We start from the raw sequence: 25023 nt of genomic DNA on the forward strand, positions 1-25023 counted from the left end.
TACACTTTGTCTCATCTGCGTGACACATATTAAAATGATTATAGCATTTGATTGTACGAGTGTTTGACTGTATCACATTCCAGTCTATTTACAAATGGTGTCACACTCCTTGTTGCTCCCCTTATTGCTTATTTGTTTTTAATTACTGAGCATATAAAAACAGAGAATACTGCTGATGTCTTTGACGAAAGCAAAAACTCCTTAGAGAAAGAGAGTTGAACCTGACCGGGCAACCTAGAAAAAATTAAGGAGAAAGAGACAGCAAGAGAAGGATGGAGGTATGGGCACTTTTGATTGCTCTGCTGGTGGCTCTTCTGATTCTGCACTACCTGAAACAGCTCTGGTCACGCAGGCATTATCCTCCAGGACTTCTCCAGCTTCCTCTCATTGGAGCCATATGGAGGTTTGGATTCAAGATTGATGAAAATACTCTCATTCAGGTACTTATTGCTTAGTAATAAGTCAGTCTGATGCCAGCGATTGTTTTATCTATTTCCCCCAACAATTGTGATATTTCAGCTTCAACGATGGCATGGGTTAAAATGGTAAATGCCATAAGCCTCCGTTGTCAGAAGCTGTAAGCAATACAAAAAATAGTGATAATGTAAATAGTATTATTAATAATATTGAAAAGCACAAAACCATATAAAAGTTGAAAATGCACATTAAAAACTACAGATCAAAAATATTTATTGTATACTGTTAAACTGAGGAAGGAGGAGAGAACACCCTCAAAGGAAGAATGCTTTATGAAAATCTTGGAATATGCAGAGAGGGCAAAAATTGATAAAAGATACAAATTTAGAATCTTTTAAAGAAGATTGGAAAATCTTTCCGGTCTATATAAAAAGTTCCCATATGCAATGAATACAGCGGGGTTTGAAGTGTAAGAAAACAGCAGAATATATTAAGAAACATGTTGGAGAGGATGAAATTAGATAAGATGGAACTTTAAAATGCAATTGTATGTAATTCGAGTTATAAACATTGATATTGGGTGAGTGGGAAATCACTTGTTTTGTTGAATTGGAATATAGTGGTACCTCGGGTTAAGTACTTAATTCGTTCCGGAGGTCCATTCTTAACCTGAAACTGTTCTTAACCTGAAGCACCACTTTAGTTAATGGGGCCTCCTGCTGTTGCTGCGCCGCCAGAGCACGATATCTGTTCTCATCCTGAAGCAAAGTTCTTAACCCGAGGTACTATTTCTAGGTTAGCAGAGTCTGTAACCTGAAACGTATGTAACCCGAGGTACCACTGTATTATTGTTGAGTAACAAATGTAACTTTATATATGGGAAATTTCTATATTCCAATTGTTTTGTTAATTGGAATATTATTATTATTATTAACCACCCAATAACACCCCCCGAAACAAAAAAGAACCACATTTTAAAAGGGCATAGGATGTCAATGAAATCAACCAAAGGCCTGGTTAAAAAGGAAGGTTTTGCCAGGTGAACTTCCCTGGTGAGACCATTCCACAGATGGGGAGTCACTGCAGAGCAGGCCCAATCTTGTGTTGCCACCCTCTGGACCTCTTATGGAGGAGGAACACAAGGAAGGGCCTCAGAAGATGATTTCGGGGTCTGGGTAAGATCATATCGAAAGAGGTGGTCCTTGAAGTATTGTGGTTCTGAGCCATTTAAGGCTTTCTAGGTCAAAACCAGCACTTTGAATTGGGGCCAGAAACTAATTGGAAGCTGGTGCAGCCGGACCAGGAGCGATGTAATCTGCTCTTGTTCCGGTGAGCAACCTGGCCGCTGAATTCTGCACTAGCTGAAGTTTCCGAACTGTCTTCAGAGGCAGCCCTATGTATAACACATTGCAAGTAATCTTACCTTGAGGTTACCAAGGTTAAGAAATGTAACAGTCTATATGAAAAAAGAATAAAATATTATTACAGAAAAAAGACAGACCACAGCATTCATTCACAGCAGCCTCTCAACAGGTACTAACCTCCATGCCCTATTCAATCTTTTTCACTCAAACCAGAAGCACGTATAAAAAACAAATTATAAACTAAAATACCAAAATCTTCTTAAAGGATCTCTGCGGTAAACTTTGTTGTTGTTGTTTAGTCGTTTAGTCGTTTCCGACTCTTCGTGACCCCATGGACCAGGGCACGCCAGGCACATCTGTCCTCTGTTCACCTCTGCAGTAAACTAGGGTTGCCATTTTTTAGGAAATTGTTGAGCTTTTTTCATTGGGTTGCCATACATCTGGGTGTTCCCTGACATTTTGCCGATTCCTATCAGGACATGTCAGGAATTTTCCCTATGTATGGCAAGCCTACAGTAAGTGCTAATCTCCAGGTAATACTCTCTCCAAGATTACAAGGCCAGTGCTGTGAAATCAGCTTCAGAGAAAGCTGTGAAACTGATGGCACTTGGAAAGGAAGTCTTGCTACCACTTACAAATTGAAAATACAACAACATTTTATGTTGCCTTGTGTTTCCCCCTGATTTCACATAGCTACCCATGCTGCCATTATCCTACTTTGTATGGTTTTGTGCTTTTCAGTATTAATCGGAATCTTGCCCCTTTATATTAGTTTTAATGTGTGTCGTTCATAGCTGCTGGTTGCAGGGCACTCATCTCCAAAACACATTGTGTAACACAAGAAGCTGAATTAATAAAACAGCTTATTACAGTATGTTCTTGTCTTCCTTTTGTTCTATTGCATTTTGCGACATGGCCTAGAACAGGTATGTCCACTTTTCAAGAGAATGAGATCTACTCCCACTATAAATAATTGGCGGTGATCTACCAAATTTGTTGAACTTTTTTAGGGCGCCAAAGTTCTTGAGCTTTCAGGGGGGTTTGGGGGGCCCCCAAGATCTACCACAGACACAGCACGATCTTCTAGTAGATCCCGATCTACCTGTTGGACATCCCTGGCCTAGAATGCTGTGTACTTCTCCCCTTCCAACAGAGGGAAGGGCAACAAGTTCAACTGGCAATGAAGCAGGAGCACACCAGCCTTTCTCATCAGCAGCTCACGTGTAACTAGAGAAGACAAGAGACAAACAGAACAGGCACCTTTCCATTGCCTCCTCCGCAAGCATTAACTCTTTGTCAGACCATAGTTTAGTTTATTTGTTTGTTTCTTAAATACAATTATGAGCCTTTTTTCAGCGAAAACTCTTCAAAAAATACAATTTTACTCAACCATCAGATATGAGCATATTAACTTTTAAAACATTGGAATTGGTAATATTCTCTAGCCCAGACATGTATCATCTGAATTCCCTGCCATAGATTTGCATGGTGGTGATGCTCCTGCTGTAACCCACCGTAGGTCTGAAAGCTGACCCAGGGCTCTAGCCCAGCTTACGCCAACCTGGTACCCTGCAGATGTTTTGGACTACAAAGCCCATCTGCCCCAACCACCGTGGAAAATAGTCAGGGATGGTGGGAGTTCTAGTTCAAAAGCATCTGGTGGGCTACAGGTTCCACATCCCTGCACACACAATGTTTGTGGCAAGATCATTTTCTGGCAATGACTTGTGCATCTTCTTGTCTGTCACAGGAGGGCTGGTTACTATGAAGTGTCTCTGCTGCTCTGATCCTAGGCAGAGGCAACATAGCTAGGAGGGAGTAAAACAAATGGTTTGCAATCATGGGAGGGAGGGAGGGAGTTAGGGAGTTAGGGAGTTAGGGAGGGAGGGAGGGAGGGAGGGAGGGAGGGAGGAAGGAAGGAAGGAAGGAAGGAAGGAAGGAAGGAAGGAAGGAAGGAAGGAAGGAAGGAAGGAAGGAATGGGAGGAGGAGGAGGAGGGGAAAAGATGATAGCAAGAGAACTGCACATAGTGAGAAACTGCAGAGGTGAGGTAGTATGACGTTCTCGTATTAAGTTGAAATATCCAACTGCATTTTTTGAACACATCATTCCTCTCTTCTCTTTTGAACCAAATGGTAGCTGGGAAAGCAACATGGAAATATTTACACCATATGGTTAGGACATCTACCCATTGTAGTACTGTCTGGATTCCAAGCAGTGAAAGAAGCGCTCATTGACCACTCTGAAGAATTAGATGAGCGACCAGAGACTCCTTTACTTAGGACTCTGATAAAAGGAAAGGGTAAGTAGTGAAGAATAAGAATTTCTACTGGTATTTTCTGAAGATGAAACACTTAAAGGGCTGTACAGAAAAACAGAACAAAGGTTCTCTATTACTGCTGCACACAACGGGAAATGCATTACCTAGGAGCTAGGACCTAGGGGCTGAGGTCATTCAGAGTGGCTAGTCCTCATGCTATCAAATGACACGTTCATTTGGGTGCATGAAAACCTGGCTTCAGTACGTGTGAAGATTTGATTGATTATGACATCTCTAAGAAACACAACACACTGCTTCTCTCAACAAGCTCTTCCAACATGTTTTGGACATGGACTCATGTGGCAAATATAACATGTGAACTTTGCAATCACATAGTTACTGCCATCATTATACATTATGAATTGCTTCTTGCATGTATGTCTCAAGGCACCTTACAGAGATATAAAAACAGTTTAAACTATGAATAATCATAGTTTAGAGGTCCCTTGCCCTACGTAAGTCAGATTAAACTCCACCAGGGCCAGGGCCTTCTCAGTGATGGCTCTGACCTGGTGGAATGCTCTGTCCCATGAGACCAGGCCCCTGCAGGATTTAACTTCCTTCCGCAGGGCCTGTAAGACTGAGCTATTCTGCCTGGCTTTCAATTTGAATTTAGCCTGGTCTTTTATTCCCCTTCCTCCCCTCCCCTCCCCTTTTTATGAAGATTACCCGCTCTGGGATCCCACAGCTAATACTCCCCTGGTCTCCTCTCTGGCCCAAATAGGACTAATTTAGCCAGCTAGCCCTGGTGATCATCTAATGTTTATTGGCTGGATTTCCCCCCTAAATTGATTTTTGAATTCTGAATTTATTGTTATTCACGTTTTATACTGTATTTTATGCTGTTTTTGGCTGGATAAATTAAGTGTTTTAAATTTTTTGTTAGCCATGTTGTTAGCCACCCTGAGCCCAGTTTTCTGAACTGGGAAGGGTGGGATATAAATAAAAAATTATTATTATTATTTATTATAAAAGATTTTAAAACAGTACAAAAATCAACAACAACTAAATATGGGTTAAAACAATACAAGGTATACACCTATTGAAGTGACCTTTGTACACGACTAGGAAAGCTTGTTGGGGGAAAAATGTCTTCCTCTTTTTTGGAAAGTACAGAGTCATATTCTGAATGCAGTTTCAAAGAACAGGGACATTCACTCTGAAAGACACAATGTGAGTTACTGTGGGGCTGGCTTGCCCAATAATTCCCATCACTAACTCCACAGTTTATTACTGGTGCTAAGGGCTCCTCAAGAAAACGTTTTTTAATTGCACATTCATAATGATTTGTGCTCATAATACTTTCAAGGTGGTTATATCCAACTCCATTGTCAATACTATTTATGCCTGCAAAGATTTTGAGGTGATCATACAGTTTCATTTCCATTCTGTCACATCCTTTAACTTTCTGCTGAAAACTACAAATGCACAAACTTATTTTTGTCCCACTTTCGTTGCAATGTAGATAGTTTCCACAGACAGAAATAATGCAGTAGTGTTCAGGCACCGTTGCAGAAGAATTAACAAAGCAGAATATATCCACCATTGATGCATTGCATCTTGTCAAAAATATGGTGCAGAATTCACCCTCAGTAAAAATCCCAAACCTGTCTAGTTGGACCAGTAGAAGTAGTAACTGGTTGACACCACACATTATATCCTTAAAAACATTGTGGAAAAATTGGCTGAATTGGGTTTGTTTGGTTTTCCATACTTTTTTATTGAAACTTTTCAGCAACACTAACTAAACAAAGAAACAAAAAAGTAAAAGAGAGAAAGAAATGCCAAGCCCTGTCTCAAAGGTAGATCTTATAGGCGAAGGGGATCGAGATATGGATATACTCATACCCCTTCCAATCTGCACCTCATCCCGAGGGACGAGGGTAGGGTGAGCAAGGATTACTCACCTCCGTCACTGGTGCTGTGCTATGCCAGGTCTATAGGCAACAAAACCGCCACCCTGCGAGATTTCTTTACCTCGCAGGGGGTCGACATGGCTTGTGTATCAGAGACCTGGGTGCACAAAGGGGAAACAATTACCTTACGAGAGATGGCGCCCCCGGGTTTCTCCGTCCTCCACCCCTCCGTGGGGGAGGGGTGGCATTATTAATCCGGGAAGATTGTCCTTTCAGTGCTCTACCATTGCCATCGATCCCCGGCATTGAATGTGTTGGCCTAGTGTGAGGCTCCGAGGAGATCTTGGCTGTCTGTCTGGTGTACCCGCCACCTAGCGCACCAGCAGCCACCCTGTCAGGCCTACTGGAGGCGGTGGCCGGCTGGACATTGGGGGACTTCAACATCCATGCTGATACCACTCCCTCCTCACAGGCTCTGGACCTGGTGTCTTCCATGGCGACACTAGGGCTCTCCCAGTTTGTTTCGGGCCCCACACATCAAGCAGGCCACACGCTGGATTTGATCTTTGGCGTAGGTATAGATGTGATCATGTGTCCTTCGATGAAGGTGCCATGGTCTGATCACTACGCTCTGAAAGCCAGGATTGACTTTCCACCCCCACCCTGATTAGGTGGCGAGCCGATTTGAGAACGATGCCTTATAAGGAACGGCTAAGGAAGCTGGGAATGTTTAGCCTGGAGAAGAGGAGGTTAAGGGGTGATATGATAGCCATGTTCAAATATATAAAAGGATGTCATATAGAGGAGGGAGAAAGGTTGTTTTCTGCTGCTCCAGAGAAGTGGACACGGAGCAATGGATCCAAACTACAAGAAAGAAGATTCCACCTAAACATTAGGAAGAACTTCCTGACAGTAAGAGCTGTTCGACAGTGGAATTTGCTGCCAAGGAGTGTGGTGGAGTCTCCTTCTTTGGAGGTCTTTTAGCAGAGGCTTGACAACCATATGTCAGGAGTGCTCTGATGGTGTTTCCTGCTTGGCAGGGGGTTGGACTCGATGGCCCTTGTGGTCTATTCCAACTCTATGATTCTATGATTCTATGAGATCGCACCTAAGCGCCCTCTGTGACCCCACAGAAACTGGGCTCCCTGGTTTACCGAGGAGCTCCGGAAAATGAAGCGGGACCTCAGACTGCTAGAGTGAGTATGGCGGGGTGCCTGTGACGGAGCCTCTAGAACATCTTATAGGGCTTTTATGAAAACCTATGAGATGCCGGTGAAGGCTGCTAAGAAGTCTTACTTCTCAGCCTCCATTGCATCCGCTAGCTCTCGCCCGGCGCAATTATTTAGTATAATTAGGTCTTTAACATCCCTTGAGGGACAGCCAAATTTAAATAACAATTTGACACACAGCTGTGAGGCATTTGCGAGCTTTTTTGCGGAGAAGGTCTTGTTGCTCCGCCATGGCCTCCCTGCCAATTTGGATACAATAAAGGAACTGGAGGCCCCTCGACTGTCCTCGGGTCCAGTATTGGACCACTTCGACCGGATATCCCCAGCTGATGTGGACAGACTCCTCTGAGCTGGAAAGCCCACCACCTGTCCTCTCGATCCGTGCCCGTCTTGGCTGATTAGAGCGTGTCCAGATGAGGTGCGGGCCCTCCTAGGGGATATCATCAATTTGTCCCTTGGCACCGGGACATTCCCAGGGGAAATGAAGGAGGCAGTGGTGCGCCCGCTCTTAAAGAAAACAGCATTCGATCGCTTATATCTAACCAATTGCTGCCCGGTTTCGAATCTTCCGTTCCTGGGTAAGGTGATTGAGAGAGCACTTGCTGAACAGCTTGGTGGGTTTCTGGATGAAACATCGGCTCTGGATCCATTCCAGTCCTGCTTCCGCGCTGGTCATGGGACCGAGACGGCTCTGGTTGCCCTAACAGATGATCTTCGTAGACAGCTGGATCGAGGCGGGTCAGGGCTGCTGATTCTTCTAGATCTGTCAGCAGCTTTCGACATGGTCGATCACGAACTCCTGGACATCCGCCTTGGCGACATGGGGATCCAGGGCACAGTCCTTCAATGGCTGCGCTCGTTTCTCTCTGGTCGGGGACAGAGGGTGGCGCTTGGGGGGGAATTGTCATCGCGCCACTCCTTGGTGTGTGGAGTACCTCAGGGTGCGATACTTTCCCTGATGCTTTTCAACATCTTTATGCGCCCCCTCGCCCAGCTTGTCCAGAGTTTTGGGTTGTCATCAGTATGCTGATGACACCCAACTCTATCTGTTGATGGATGGCCATCCTGACTCAGCCCCAGACACACTGACCAGATGTTTGGAAGCTGTGGCTGGATGGTTACGTGGGAGCCAGTTGAAGCTAAATCCTTCGAAGACAGAGATCCTGTGCCTGGGATGGAACGATATGGGATTGGGGGGCAAGTCCCATCTCCTGCGGGGGTGCAATTAGTGCCAACACCGTAGGTTAAGAGTTTGGGTGTAATCTTCGACACCTCCCTTTCCATGGAGGTGCAGATTGCAGCTATAACAAAGGCGGCATTTTTCCATCTCCGCCAAGCTAAGCAGTTGGCTCCTTACCTCTTTCACCCTGACCTAGCCACTGTGATCCACACGACGGTCACCTCCAGACTGGATTATTGTAACTCGCTCTATGTGGGGCTGCCCTTGAGACTGACCCAGAAACTCCAGCGGGTGCAGAATGCTGCAGCGAGACTCCTTACGGGGTCCTCGCTGCGAGATCACATTCACCCGGTGCTATACCAGCTGCACTGGCTCCTGGTGGAGTACAGGATTGGGTTTAAGGTGCTGGTTTTAACCTTCAAAGCCCTATATGGCCTAGGACCCTCATACCTACGGGACAGCCTCCCCTGGTATGTCCCACAGAGAAACTTCCGGTCTTCAAGAGCCAGTGTGGTGTAGTGGTTAAGAGAGGTAGTCACGTAATCTGGGTAACTGGGTTCGCGTCTCCGCTCCTTCACATGCAGCTGCTGGGTGACCTTGGGCCAGTCACACTTCTTTGAAGTCTCTCAGCCCCACTCACCTCACAGAGTGTTTGTTGTGGGGGAGGAAGGGAAAGGAGATTGTTAGCCGCTTTGAGACTCCTGAAGGGGAGTGAAAGGCGGGATATCAAATCCAAACTCTTCTTCTTCTTCTTCTTCTTCTTCTTCTTCTTCTTCTTCTTCTTCAAATAAAAACATCTTGAAGTTCCCAGGCCACAGAGAGGTTAGGCTGGCCTCAACTAGAGCCAGGGCTTTTTCGGCTGTGGCTCCGATCTGGTGGAATGCTAGTCACAAGAGACTAGGGCCCTGCGGGACTTGACATCTTTCCGCAGGGCCTGCAAGACAGAGTTGTTCCACCAGGCCTTTGGCCAGGGCACAGCCTTACTCCCTCCTTCGGCAATCTTTGTGGAGCTCTGGCCCAATGGTTGCCAGTAGTTTGCTTTGAATTAATTTTATAATGAATGATTTTAGAGTGTTGTGTTGTGTTGTACTGTTGTACTGTTTTATTGTTGTTAGCCGCCCTGAGCCCGGCTTCGGCTGGGGAGGGCGGGATATAAATAAAAATTATTATTATTATTATTATTATTATTATTATTATTATTATATCTCCAGAATGGAGTGGACCCTCCCAGCTCTCACCTGGGTGCTTCCCTTTCTTCCCCCAGTCTCCCATCCTGGGAGATCTTTCCTTCTCTGCCTCTCACACAGGGTCTTTCACCAGCCAGATATCACCTTCAAGTGTGTACCCAATAGTCTTCCTCCATTCCAGTATGGTGACTTTATCTCCCCAAAAATTCCAACCGTTCCTCCATGTTTTTTTTTTTTAAAAAACCAATCCTTCATTTCTATTTAAACAGGAATCTCTGCACTGTAGTCATATACAATATTAAAAAATAATCCATAGTTAATTACTTGTTGTATATTTATTATTTTACACCCAGTTTTATACCATACTGAGGTCTTATTAACAACTCACTCTCCACCTTAACAGTCTGCCTTGAAAACCTGCATCTGTCTCCTTAATAGAGGAGCATATTCGTTCCCACAATCAGAGAGGTAAATTTCACTTTGCAGTTGGCATTTACACCAAAGGGGCGAAGAAGTTAAAAGTAATATAAAATGAGAATTCTTGGCCATCGGATCAACCTTAGCAGTTTAGAATATTTCTTAGTTGCAAATAATAAAAACATGCTTTTTGTTTTGTTTTCTGCCTGTTAATAATTGCCTCTTCTTGTGCCAGCGTATAGCTTGCTTTCCAAGTGAAAGTTCAATTGGTAGATTTATATCTTGGCTATCATTAATCACCACATAATCATCTCTGTCGGTGGGGTGTCGGCAGTAGACATTTAGTCAGCCATCTTTCTTCATGGAAGTCCCTTAACTGAATTGGGTTTGTGATTTGAATTTACTGTTAGTATTTAACATTATGAGAAAACTCAGGTGATACCTGCAAGTTCACTCTTTGTTGCAGAAATCACCACTGTTTATAAAGATAAACCCAGCTCCCTTCTTAGCTTTCCTAGGAATAATTGGCGAATCAAAGCACCTATTTTGCTGATAAATGCTTGCTTACAAAAAGCTAAATGTTGACACTGTACAGCAGGGCTTTCAGTAGACTCATGATATGCTCTGGTGTGGTCTGTTGCTCTGGCTGAGAAACTGAAACCCAGGTCAGGGTGGCCAGAAGCAAGTTAAGTCCTTTATCCTTCTACAACACCTGCCATCCATTTGTCTCCCAAATGAGAAGTGAAATTTGATCGTGACGGCCTTCCATGGAAAGATCTAAACCTGTCGACATCACACTGTATCAGATACCAGTTTTCTCTTCAAAAATCAAAACGGTAGAGCTGTCGAGAAATCTCACTTTTTGCTGATACTGTAAAGTGCACATGCCTGTGACGTCATTCTGAGCATCTGCGCATGAGCGAGTGGCAAAACCCTGAAGTAACCTGTTCTGTTACTTCCGGGTCGCCGTGAGAGGAAACCTGAAAATATTTAACCCAAAGCAACTTTAACCCGAGGTATGATTGTAATTATTTCTCACTGATTTTCCATAGGTATTGGATTATCAAATGGTCACACCTGGAGGCAACAGAGACGCTTTGTTGTAGTCACTCTGCAGAAGCTGTGGCGGGAAAAGAAAGGCATGGAGCAGCAAGTAGCAGAGGAGGCCCATCAGCTCGTGGAGGCTTTTGCACGTTCAAAGGGTATGTGATGCTCAGTGATGGTGCTGAGCTGGCATATGGAGATATATTTGTGTTCTACCTCTGTCCATTTTAGAAAGGAATGTGATATGCTCCTCTTGGTTCCTAATGGAGTTCCTAGGGACGCGGGTGGCGCTGTGGATAAAAGCCTCAGCGCCTAGGGCTTGCCGATTGAAAGGTCGGCGGTTCGAATCCCCGTGGCAGGGTGCGCTCCCGCTGCTCGGTCGCAGCACCTGCCAACCTAGCAGTTCAAAAGCACCCCCAGGTGCAAGTAGATAAATAGGGACCGCTTACTGGCGGGAAGGTAAACGGCGTTCCGTGTGCTGTGCTGGCTCACCAGATGCAGCTTTGTCACGCTGGCCACATGACCCGGAAGTGTCTCTGGACAGCGCTGGCCTCCGGCCTCTTGAGTGAGATGGGCGCACAACCCCAGAGTCTGTCAAGACTGGCCCGTACGGGCAGGGGTACCTTTACCTTTACCTTAATGGAGATCCCAGCAGTTTCTCTTGGCCACCATGAAACCCCACTCTCAGTATGAACTGGACCAGCTGAGCTAACATTAGTATAACTTTATTTTGCAGGACAGCCACTTGACCCCTCCATGCCCATTGCTACTTCAGTCTCCAACATGATATGTGCTGTGGCTTTTGGGCACCGGTTTGCTCTTGAAGATGAAAGGCTCCAGAAGCTGATAGAAGCCATAGATTTTTCCCTACAATTTGCATGTAGCTTTGGTTATGCTGTGAGTAGTCATTTCCATTCCTGCCAAACAGGTCTCCCAAGGGCCTTAATACCACAAATCAGTATTCTGATAGAGAGTTGGAGAAGTGAGATCAGGTTTAAATTGATCTGAGATAAAGGCCACTTACTATCTCACAGCCTGATCAATTGCTCATGATTATCATTGAGATAAAAAACACGCACAAAACCCCCCATAAAACAGCAACAAAAGAAGACTTTGTCCACCACAGGAGACACTTTAGAGGGAAGATGGGACAAAAATGGAACAATGACCTTGAGAACAGGTCATCTAGAGCCCACCAAAGGGAACAGAGGTGAACAAAATAATCTTCTCAAGAAGGGAATTACATCGTTTTGTTGCCATATTGGAAAACTAAATGTGTCTACTCTATACCCACCTAGCAGTGGCAATCATGATGGCATCCATGGTGAGGCCCCTGCAGCCACCACTTGGCTGGAATTTTTTTTAATGAAAGAGAGACCAGCAACTCAAGCACTATCGCTATTGGTGAGGAAAGCAGCCCCCTTCTGTATGATCAACTAAACCCTTTCCTCAAATCTAAGTTCAGTTCTCCACATTTCTACATCCATTCCTAATCTGTAAAAAAAAAAAAAAAGGACTCATGAAACTTACTTGAATTTCCCCCATATCTATTCTCCAGCCACCCCCAACTACCACAAAAGGGCACTAACTTGTTCCAGGAGAGGTCCTGAGATTGTGCCCAGTTTTGAAATTATGCCAGGGAGCTGGAAAAATATTTTGAGCCATAGTTTTCTTTCACATTTTCAGCTAGGGATAAATCACAGAATCCAATCAATGTGGGATTCCAGAGAAGCTATAGACACCTTCCTTCTTCTTAGTGAGACTCAAACTAATATGCTAGCCCTGAAGAATAATGCAGATCATGTTTTTTAAGTGCAATTCCAAAGCACAAATGGTTTGAACAAGCTTCCTCATGGTAATGGCAGCATTTCTGCTATCTTTCCTTTAGCTTTATGAAATGCTCCCATGGCTCATGAAACATCTCCCAGGGCCCCACAAGAAGGCTTTCTCCTGCGTGGAGATGGTGCGTTCATTTGCAAAGGAGGAGATAAAGAAGCATAAGGAGAATCAGTCTGTGCATGAGCCACAGGATCTCATTGATTTCTATCTACTTCAGATGGAGAAAGTAAGTATCTGCTTGAAACCAAATGCTGCTCATCCAAGGAATATTATATTCCATGTTATGAGTGAACAGAGAGAGGAGCTGAGGGAAGTCTGGGGGGGGGTGGGAGGGCTGGTTTTCTTTTTGGGGAGGGGAAAATAGGGGGGAATGAGGATGATATGTTTTTGATTAATTGTTATGTTGAAATCTTTAATAATAAAAATAAATATAAATATAACTGAATACTAATCTCTTGCCAGGACACCAATACCTCTCTCTGCCCCCCCCCCATTCCAATATAGTCATTTTAATTGCTAAAGTGCGTTGACATCCTTCCATAGGCATCTACTAAAATAGCTAGGAAAGGATAGATATTTTCATGTACAAATGTGAATGCAAATGAGTATCTGCTTCAAAACTGTAGGCAGCTCATTCAAGGAATCATTATATTCCCTGTTATATGTGAATACTAATCCCTTGCTAATCCCTGCGGGACCTGACATCTTTCTGCAGGGCCTGCTAGACAGAGCTGTTCCACTAGGCTTTTGGTCAGGACGTAGCCTGACTCCCTCCTCTGGCAATCTGCACAGAATTTTGCTTAACGGTTGCCATCAATTTGATTTTAATTAATTTTATAATGGAATGTTTTTAGAATGTGGGATTATTTGATTGTTGTTAGCCGCCCTAAGCCCGGCTTCGGCTGGGGAGGGCGGGATATAAATAAAAAATTATTATTATTATTATTATTGCCTGGAAACCAGTACAGTGGTACCTTGGTTCTCAAACTTAATCCATTCCAGAAGTCTGTTCCAAAATCAAAGTGTTCCAAAACTGAGGAATGCTTTCCCATAGAAAGTAATGGAAAATGAATTAATCCATTCCAGACTTTTATAAACAACCCCTAAAACAGCAATTTAACGTGAGTTTTTCTATCTAACGAGGCCATTGATCCATAAAATGAAAGCAGTGTACTGTACTATAAAATAAATAAAACAGTATTGTGGATGATAAAAATTAAAATTCTTTCTTACCTGCACTGATGATAGTCATTGTTTGGATGGTGGGTTTTTATCCATTTCCGTAGTCACACAATCAATCAATCAATCATAAAATGAAGAACAAGCTACAGTCACAGAAATGAAAAAGCCACACAAACAAAAACACAAAAAACAGCAAAAACAAAAGCACCAAATATAAGCTCCAAATATCACCTCAGGACACGTCAATCGGAAATGGAAGGCTTTGATTACAATGGGGGGGGGGGACAAATTAGCAGCGCAACAGTGAAAATGGAAGCTCAGGAGCACATTCAGCTTCCGAAGCAAAGTTCGCAAACCGAAACATTGACTTCCAGGTTTGCAGCATTCAAGTTCCAAGTTGTTCGGGAACTAAGCTGTTTGAAAACCAAGGTACCACTGTATCTTTTTTTCTGAATCTCAGTTGAAAATCGCATTGAGTTCCCTCCAAATATTTCTCATAGTCAATTTAGTTGCTCAAGTGGGTTGACATCCATCCATAAGCAAATATAGAAATGTCTAGGAAATGTGAGTGTAAAGGAGTGGAAACTTAAGTGTATTGTGGGGTCTTGCTTTGGAGCATTTTTTGGATTGATGTTTATCTGACATTCAAATGTGGACTGAGAAAACAGAAAATCCAAAACAAAATATTCTTAAGTTAACTATGACTTCAAATCCCTGTTTCATCCATCTTCATATACTAGAAAGGACAAAATATATTTTCATCTTTCCCTCTTTGAACAATGCTTATTATGGTGACAAAATAATGTTTAAATATGTTTAGTGGGAAGTGCCATATTTCACCACATAATTGTCACATTTTTATGCCAATTATTCTTTTCAAAAAAGGGAGTTGCGACAATTATGTGGTGAAAAACTAAGGCATGACCCTTATGCAAGGAAACAGTTTTTATTGACAAACATACTTATGGTAACATTGCTTATTACTTGTTACTAACTGTTTTTGGTGTTATTAGGATGCACAGAATACTTGTGAACAGGTAAAGGTAGTCCAAATTCGGCCTCAATTCTGTCACCTTTTAAAAAGAGATTGATAATTTTGGCATCCCTAAAGTCTGCTGGGATTTCTTCTCTCTCCCAGATTTTTTTGATCAGCTTGTGAAGTTGTTGTGTAAGTTCAATTCCACCCACTTTGAAGACTTCAGCCGGTATTCTGTCAGGTCCACTGGCTTTGTTGTTTTTCATTTGGTTAACGGCTGTACACAACTCTCCCAGATTAGGAGATACTGCAAGCTCATCTCTACCTTGTTTTTGAAGAATTTGTGAGAGGACCTCAGCAGCTATGGGGGAGTTGCGGTTAAGGAGATGTTGGTAATGTTCTTTCCAGTGCAGTGCAGTAGCTGAGCATAGGGGGCATATGCAATGATTTATTGGCCCATACATGGTCTTTGTGGCTTTGAAGAAATTCTGTGCATCATGAGTGTCAGCTAAGCACTGGATCTCTTGAGCCTTTTTTTTAATCCACCAGGTGTTTTTTAGCTCTCTGGTTCCTCTTTGAACCTCAGCCTTAGCGTTGGCATAGGTTGTTTTTTCTTAGTGGCACAGTTTCTGTCTCTTTGTCAGATCTGAAAGGCCTTCCTTTTCTTGTCAATCATGCGTTCAATCTCCCTGTCTTTCTCATCAAACCAGTCCTCGTGTTTCTTGGTTTGCTATCCGATAGTTTGTTCACAGGCTGCAATAATGGATGTTTTTAGCTTGGTCCAGTGTTCCTCGATGTTATCAGGGAATTCTGAAAGCAGATGGTCCTTAAGAGTTGTTTGGAAGCAGATTCAGAAATTTGGGGAAGTGGCAGGATTTAAATTAAACAGGAATAAAACAAAACCACCAGTTAAAATCTTGAAAGAAGAAGAAAAAATGGAATTGGAGCAAAACATTGAGATAGAAGTCCATAAAAAGGTTAAATATTTAGGGATATGGCTAACATCAAGAAATATAAACTTATACAAAGACAATTATGGAAAAAATTTGGCTTGAGATAAAAATAAATTTAGAAATATCTCTCACTGTTAGGAAAAAGAGTGGCGGTTAAAATGACTGTGCTGCCTAAAATGTTATTCCTCTTCTAATCAGTCCCAGTAATTGTGAAAGATGAATGTTTTAAAAAATGGCAGAAAGAAATTTCTAGGTTTATTGGCAAAAGGCCAAGGATAAAATATAAGATACTTACAGAAATCCCGGTTAATGGCATCTTGAAGGGCTTGAGTGTTCATTTTGCACCTTCGTTTCCTTTCTTGAAGCCTGTGTTGAGGTATAATCTTGATAGCCATCGTGGAACGTATTAGTCGGTGATCTGTCCACCATTTGTCGGCACTCGTCATAGCTCTGGTAAGGAGCACATCACGGAAATCTTTAGCACAGACAATAACATAGTCTAAGAGGTGCCAGTGGTTTGACTGAGGATGCCTCCATGAAGTTTTAAATTTATTTTTCTGTCGAATGAGTGTGTAGGTAATAGTAGCCTGTTGGCTTTTGGTGAGTTTACCAGAAGTCTGGTAGGGACTTCTGACAGGAGCTTTACAAGATTGTTTTTGATAGCGAAGCCTACCTCATGTATTTGACCTTCTTGTTCCGATAGACCTTTCCAGAAGAATGTGTAGCCTCCTTTTTCTTCCTTCAGTTATCCCTTGCCTGCTCTTTGAGTCTCTTGAAGCACTGCAATATTGATGATAAAACGTCACATCTCTCTTGCAATGATGGCAGTTCTGTGTTCAGGATGCTCATTATCTTTGTTATATCTGTCCATATATTCCATGTTCCAAAGTTCAATTGTCTTTTACCACCGCTGGGTGGTGACCCCACTGGGCGTGGTAACCCAGTCAGGGAAAAAGAGAGGCAGACTATGGTTAGGGCACCTTTTCTAGCCCCTCCCCCTTTTTGGAGTGAGCAGAGTAGATCCTAAAAAGGGCTGCTCAGTCATGGATACAGCTGCCGAGCTGCTCAACTGCCTTGTTCCTTGAGTCAGAATGACTGAATCTGTATCCACTGCCCATGTGCTGTTTCATGACTAAGGGCTTCCAGATTTCACAATCCTGCCCCTGTTACCATATGCTGATCACCATGGAACTTTGGGTGTTTGGGTTTGGGATGGGTTTTTTGGAAGACGTCTGTACGTGAATTTGTTTTACGTCTGTAGATCAGTGCACACTGACCAATGAACAGTCTTCGCAGTAAGGCTCTGTTCTGATGGCATGAGTTGTCATGGCGACAGGTAAATTCTTATCTGCTGCAGCCTTCGTCCACATTTACAGCCGTTGTAACATACCGCTTGTTATCACCCGCCTGTTCTGCCGTTGATGACTTCTTGGATCATTCTTTGTCTAGCTCCTCCCCTTTGACCTTATCGCCTTGGGTGACCCTGCTGGGAGTACGAGATTCCCAATTGCTTCGCTTGCAAGGGTCGTAGGAATTTGCAAGCCCACTCATCACAAAAAGGTGATGGTCCAGCGACTGAGGGCAGCAACAGTGTGTGTGTGTGGGGGGGGGTGACAGCAGCTTCCCATTTCACCTTAGGCACTATAAGAGGATACCCCACCTCTCATGAAGCATGTGTGGGTGGTATGGTAATAAGTGGGGGAAGGAAGATAAAGTGCTGAAGGACAGAATGTAATGCATGTAAATGACATGTCACTTTCCCCATTTTCAACACCAGAGCAGGAATGACCCAGAGTCCACCTATGATGAAGAAAACTTGGCCCAGTGCATTTTTGACCTCTTTGTAGGAGGGTCGGACACAACTAAGAGTTCTCTGCAATGGGCACTTCTCCTCCTGGCAAGTCATCCAGATATCCAAGGTGAGAGAGGAGAGCCAGGGCTTCTCTTGACCACTAGGGTGGAGCATAGCTCTTTAAAGGTTTCATATCGGAAAGAGTTAAAAGTGAGTTTATCATGTAAATTATGGAAGGTAAACGATATCGAAATAAGCTAAATGTTTTTGACTTCCATGTCTGGAAATATATTTTTCCCACCAACATTTTCCTTCATAGTTTCTAGAACCTATAATTAACAGATGGAAAAAAGTAAAATGCCCAGAAAGCTGGGACTGGGGGGAAACCAGGGGCCTTGCCCTAAATTCACTGAATGAGCAGAATAGTCAAGGAACAGAATAAAATGTCTCTAGGAAGTTTATAGTTGGAGATGAGTTTCATGGCAATGCTCTGTCATTTGGTATAAGGAAGCCTACAATAGTAGGGTTGGAAGGGACCCCAAGGGTCTTCTAATACAACCCCCTGCAATGCAGGAATCAACACATTCCCCCCTCCAGTTTGATACCATACCACAACCTGTACCTGTTTTGTTTTGCAAATCTGCTAGCAGTTTCTTTATGCAGCAAATGTACAAGAATGTGGGCTGGGGGTGGAGGATGAATATATGACAGCCTTTGATCCCAGCCCTTCAGCAAATCCAGACAGTTCTGGCAACCAGAAACTACTGAGATGAGCTTCTCTTTCAACCTTTTCTTACCTGGGATCTAGAGTGGGGAAGAACCATATTGACTGACTTAAACTCTTTGGAGGACGAGGTGGGCTTTGAATGTAAGAACCTGGGACTCATTCACAGAGATTTATGGAATATGTTCAAGGGAAATAAATGTCCATCTGAAATAAAATGCAGGTTTCACAATAAACCTGTTTCCATCATTCTCTTCAGATAAAATGCACAAGGAAATAGAAGATGTCATAGGTTCTGCTCACTCAATCTGCTATCAAGATAAGAAGAAACTGCCCTACACCAATGCTGTGATTCATGAGATGCAGCGCTTTAAATTTGCCAGTTTTTTGGGGTTCCCTAGGCAATGTACAAAGGATTTCAAGCTGCATGGTTTTCTCATTCCCAAGGTATAACAGTGTGATACAGCTGCACTCCTGTAGCCCAAGAGCAAAGAGCAGCAGAAGGTTTCATATTGAGAGATGCTGCCAGCTGTACAGGAACTTCCTGTCTATTCAAAAATTTGAAGGGCAAGAGCAGGAGCTCCATCTGCAGACATGTTTCACCATCAGCAAGTGCCATTCCATGGGGCAATTGTGGCAGGGGAGGAGCATGTAGTGGCCAGAAGTCTCCGCCTGGTTGTGAGCTTTCATTTTAAAAGAGGTGGTGGAAAGTCCTCTTGTGTTCCTGCCTGTACAGAAAGTTTTTACAGTGATGAATACAAAGCCACCCACCAAAATAATAATAATAATAATAATAATAATAATTATTATTATTATTATTATTATTATTATTCAGATCAGTCTCTGCAATGATTAGTCTTGGGATAGTGTGGGACAATTAAAAAAAAAGTATTGATATGAATGCATTCCAAGTCACTTGTTTCTTATTTGCAGGGGACTGTTATTGTTCCCGATCTGCGCTCTGTTCTTCTTGATCCAACACGATGGGAGACACCTGCAGAGTTCAACCCAAATCATTTTTTGGACAAGGATGGACAATTCGTGAACAGAGAAGAATATCTGCCATTTGGTGCAGGTAAACGCAGAAGACCAAGCTATGTTGTGATCTGTAGATGTGCTTACTGGTCTGCTTCCAGGAAATGACATGAGCTGCAGCACATGAGGAAGTGGGCCAGAGCAGAAGGAGCATCTTTCTGGCTGGAGTGGCACTGCTGGTCAGCAGAATGGGGCAAGGCCATGTCAAGTTAAGGGGCTCTCTAGGTTGGTGTCTTGGGACCAGAGCCATAGCTAGGTATTATTTTGCCCCTGACAGAACTGTCCAGATTGTGCTCCCTTGTTGTTGTTCTTTAGTCGTTTAGTCGTGTCCGACTCTTCGTGACCCCATGGACCAGAGCACGCCTGGCACTTCTGTCTTCCACTGCCTCCCGCAGTTTGGTCAAACTCATGCTGGTAGCTTCGAGAACACTATCCAACCATATCGTCCTCTGTTGTCCCCTTCTCCTTGTGCCCTCCATCTTTCCCAACATCAGGGTCTTTTCCAGGGAGTCTTCTCTTCTCATGAGGTGGCCAAAGTATTGGAGCCTCAGCTTCACAATCTGTCCTTCCAGTGAGCCCTCAGGGCTGATTTCCTTAAGAATGGATAGTTTTGATCTTCTTGCAGTCCATGGGACTCTCAAGAGTCTCCTCCAGCACCATAATTCAAAAGCATCAGTTCTTCGGCGATCAGCCTTCTTTATGGTCCAGCTCTCACTTCCATACATCACTACTGGGAAAACCATAGCTTTTACTATACAGACCTTTGTTTTTTTAAAAAAAAACATATTTATTGAAATTTTCAAAAAATCCAAAAAAAAAAGAAAGAAAAAGAAAAAGCAGAGGGGAAAAAATTAAAAACATTCAGCGTTTAAACCTAATTTTCAATAACATATTTCCAAGACTTCCCCACACCTCCCCTTCTTGTATTCCAATTCCATTTATTTGGTTCAACAAGTTCTTGTCCCCAATTTTTGACCTTATTGTATTTAGTTCATTATTATATTTAGTTCATTTTATATAACCAATCTTAACTTATAAACATCAGTCTTTATACATCAGTTCCCATTCTTAGAATCTTTTTCTAAGGTCAACCCCAATTCCCTTCCACAAATTCCCCATTTTTATACTCATAACAAAACAAAAGAAAAAAGAAAAAATCAAAATATAATTATACACCCTTTGGATTCCCAAACTCTCCCCCCCTTTCCCGGTTTCGATCCCCAATGTCCATCAGTCTATCTGCTATCAGCCTGGAGACCTCACATCCGAGGCTCTTAATTCTCTCTCAGTTCCTCTCTGCCGGTTTTTTTGATAGTCCTTTATATCAAACACCAAATCTCGGAGAAGCTCTGTCTCAATAATGTCCATTTTTCTTCCAGCCAGACCTCCACATTTAAAAGTGGAGCTCAAATCTTGTTTCTTAATCTTTTTAAGTCTAAATGTCCCCAAAGCTCCAACTTCCATCTTGATCAAATTTGTAATCCATAAGTCTTCAGATCTCCACATAAGGAGATCTCTCCATTCTTCATTCTCCAGTTCAAACCAAATTTTCCTCATCCAGTTCTTATTTGCCTTTATGTCCTTCCTGACAGGCCTCTGGCTTTCCTTAATCTGTAAGTGTACTATACAGACCTTTGTTGGCAAGGTGATGTCTCTACTTTTTAAGATGCTGTCTAGGTTTGTCATTGCTTTTCTTCCAAGAAGCAGGCGTCTTTTAATTTTGTGGCTGCTGTCACCATCTGCAGTGATCAGTGCGCTCCCTAGCCACGGACAAATTAGCTCTTCTTTCTGCCTCTCCTCCACCCCACCCTGTGCCATTCAATTCCTCACACACTTCACCTTGTATTGAATTCTATCCCAGAAAATACAATATTTAATTTATTATGTCTTAATAAAAGGTTTCAGGAAAGCAAATGGCATTTAGATGGCAGTTGACAGTTTTTTTAATGTAATTAAGTGGTAAATTACATTAAAGATACATTACATTACAGATAGGCCTAAATGAAATGTAGAAAAATATCATACTGATTTATTTCACAATGATAACTTTATATTATAATACTATATGATGTAAAACGGCATTGCTTTCACAGTATCTGTGTTATTTGGTTGATATAAATAAGAAAACTATTAACATTATTCACAAGTCACGTTACAAGTTCTTATTCAACTCTGGCTTTAAGTAGGAATCTCCTCAATGAAGTCTCATGTGATTAGAACTTTATTTTTCTAGCTTTAATCGAAGAAGACTCAGTAATAATTTCATCAAAGTTGGTTTTTGATGCTAGTTCATACTATAAGAGGTGTGACAAAAATGTTAGGCTAAAAAGCAACTCTAACAGAGAGCTTGCAAAATGCCTAAGTTAAAAATGAATTGCACAACACTATTGTAGACATACTTCCAACTCTTCAAAAGAAAAGAACTCTTGTTAACACAGATAAAACATTTACCTAGATAATTTCTGACAGTCTGTGATACTTCACATAACAAAGCAGACCAAAGTACTACTAAAGTATGCAATTCGTGTAAATCACCTGAAGTGTCTGTCAGTATGGAATTTAGGGGCACTCTCCAAATGCATATACGGTACTTGACCACCTCAACTAAAAGTGCTACAAATTCTGCAAACCTCCAGCTATCTGTTTATTATACATTTACTATATATGTAGCACATTTAGCTTACAGAGTCCTTGGCTGTGTGCTTCACTAATCTTGAAAATTAGTGCGATGGATTCACTAAAACAAACAAAAAATAAAATCAATTTTAGAATCAGGGAAATTGAAAGTTGAGAGACGTTGGTTTTCCCAGTTGGTGGACAATCTTTCTAAGTCTGGGAGAAAATAAGAAATAGAAAATAAGAAATAGAAACAGAAAACAAATAGTCAGCTTTTAATAAACATGTTTTTTCATTGAGATATATAGGTATGGAACAACAAATTGTTTCAGTAACTTTTGTTTCCAGAATATGTGTAGCTGGATGGTATCAGACAAGGGTTTAGGAAACTGAGCTCAACTATTTCCACAGATATGCTTGGGTCTTGGGATACTGGCTTGGGCCTTGACTGACCTGATTATTGCAAGGATATTTGTGGATTAGATTCACAGTATTCAAGTGCTAAATAATGACTACAGATATCATTGGTTCAATAGGCACTGAGTATTCAGCAAGTTTGAAAACATCTGATCAGACCAGACCTGCTTTGCTTTCGTAGGCTCTTCAGATGCTGTTGGACTACAACACCCATCATCCCTGCCTTTGGCTGTGCTATCTGGGCCTGATGGGAGTTGGAACCCACCAACATCTGGGGGCCACCTTAGATTCTAAGGCATGAACATGACCTTTTGGAAACATATAGGACTTTTATTCTCAAAAGAGATTTTGCTTTCAGTGAATGTTTCAGATTCAATTAGCTCACGCACATCAACAGAGTCTATGTTTCTCCCTCCTTCAGTGGAGCCATACTAGGACCCAGGATCACACTCTATTCATCTGAAAGAAACTCTGGACAGTAGTCAGCTCAGAGAAGGTCAACTGTTGACATTAATGGGCCTCACTTAGTCCTTCATTTTAATGGGTCTACTCTGAGTAAAGCTTAGTTGACTACCAGCCTGTTTTCAGCTCGAATTGTAAGCGTTGGACTCCCCCCTCCCTCTTTCTCTGTGCAAAGGCTATTCCACCTTGCAAAACAATATTTCTATTCACATCGCATGAGGAAAAGCATAAACAGTTAGCATTGCTGTTTGCACTGTGCAATTCCGTATAAATAGATTGCAGTCGGAAACAAAACCTTTCCCTTTCTCAGAAAGGCTACTGGATTGCCGGTGAGCCTCCCTGCTTGGAATGTTTCATTTCAGAGAGGAGATTACGGGGCTGATTTGTAAGTTAGCCAGTTTGCACGAGGGCGCGTTTGTGCGTGTCCGCAGAAGTCACACACAGAAGCATAATAACTTAACAATTGATGCTCAAGGCACTCTCTCCTCTCCCGCCTCTTCCTCCCCCCCTCTTTTTTTACTTTTCGTTCCCCATCCAAGCGCTCGATCCACCCTTGGAGCGAACGCCCTGCCCTGCCTGGCTGCTACCCTAAGGGAACGATTCAGCCATGCGATTGGAGCATGCATTCTTCAGAAGTCCCGCAAAAAACAGGAAGTGAGAAAGGCAGAGGGGTGGGTGAGAAAGTGAGAAAGGTGGAGGGGAGAGCAGCACTCTTAAGCAGCCAGGGAGGCAAGCAGCATTTGCAGCAGCAGCAGGATCCCCTATGCCCGAGATTCCCAATGGTCCGTTCCAGCTGAGGTGGGAAAGCGAATGTGCTGTTTGAAAGACACGTGCTGTGCTCCTTTCCCCTCTGTACCCGCTGTGGTGCAGGGCTGCGAGAAAGAGAAATCTGGCAGGACAGTTTGCTCATGGTCTTAATCCCTTTCTGCATTGCTGATTTGGGCAGTTGACCAAAGTTTTCCTTTCATTTTTTTAAATCAAGTTTTATTGAATGTTTTATACGTGAGACACAATAAAAACCATGCTAATCTAAAAGGGAAAAGAAAAAGAAAAATAGGAAAGGAAGAAAAGATTGAAAAGAAATAAAGGAAATAACAGGGTCCTCCATCAAAATTAAATCTTCACCCTTATTCTGCACACAGAAAAGTGAGCCCTCCCAGTTCTCACTGGGAGCTAGACCCTCTTACACTGGCTTCTAGCCCTGGGAGATGCTCTCTGCCCTGCCCCTCCCACAGGACCCTTCATCTTCAATCCATCCTCTTCCTGAATGTATCTTCCTTGATATGAGATTGGGAACTTCAAATTACAGAACAAAACATAAGTATAGCAAGAAGAAAGAAAGGTTAGCACTGACCAGGCTAGAAAATTGACAGCATCCTTGATGTTTTCCCTATCCTAACTGTGTCTGTTTTGCCAAAGTGTTATGCAGAATGTTTATAGCTACAAAGCAATGAACATGGGAAAGTAAATTATTGCTCACTTGCTGCCTTCTTCTTGTCTCCTCTTCAGGGGCTCGCATTTGTTTGGGAATGCAGATGGCAAAGATCGAAATATTCATCTTCCTGACCAGCCTGCTGAGGGCATTCAGTTTTCAGCTGCCAGAAGGAGTCAAAGAGCTCAATCAAAAGGCTATAATAGGGACTACAGCACATCCCCATCCTTATAAACTCTGTGCAGTTCCCCGCTGCAACACATAAGAAGATAGGAAAATATTAGGGGCTGCACCCCTGCTTCCTGCACTCGGTGACCCCTTGGCCACTCCTGACACATGAACCCCCTAGCATTTCCCCTTCCCTTCCCATCTCATCCCATGCAACTACTGAGGTCTCTTTTCACCTTCACAGCTCCATTTCTGAAGCCACTTCTCTCTTATTTTCTGCAGCTCTGCTTTGCATCCATTTCCCCCTTCACCCCATCTCCTCCTTTTCTTCAGGCCCTTTCATGTCCCTGCTTTCATCTTCATCCCTCTCCCAATGCCTCCTTACTCCCTCCTTTTTGACAACTTCCTTTGCAT

At 42.8% G+C, this 25023-nt stretch overlaps 1 protein-coding gene across 1 annotated transcript; it reads left to right on the forward strand.

The window, feature by feature from the left end:
* Window positions 1-272: 272 nt before the first annotated feature.
* On the forward strand, window positions 273-24820 carry LOC144327931 (cytochrome P450 2J5-like). The gene is made up of 9 exons (XM_077929674.1): window positions 273-440; window positions 3920-4082; window positions 11022-11171; window positions 11750-11910; window positions 12902-13078; window positions 17741-17882; window positions 18739-18926; window positions 19413-19554; window positions 24519-24820. The coding sequence occupies exons 1-9, from the start codon at window positions 273-275 to the stop codon at window positions 24704-24706; spliced, it is 1479 nt and encodes a 492-aa protein (XP_077785800.1). The 3' UTR covers window positions 24707-24820.
* The last annotated feature ends 203 nt before the right edge of the window (window positions 24821-25023 follow it).

This window comes from Podarcis muralis, chromosome 6 (assembly GCF_964188315.1).
Source record: "Podarcis muralis chromosome 6, rPodMur119.hap1.1, whole genome shotgun sequence".
In the NCBI taxonomy this organism is placed as follows: domain Eukaryota; kingdom Metazoa; phylum Chordata; class Lepidosauria; order Squamata; family Lacertidae; genus Podarcis; species Podarcis muralis.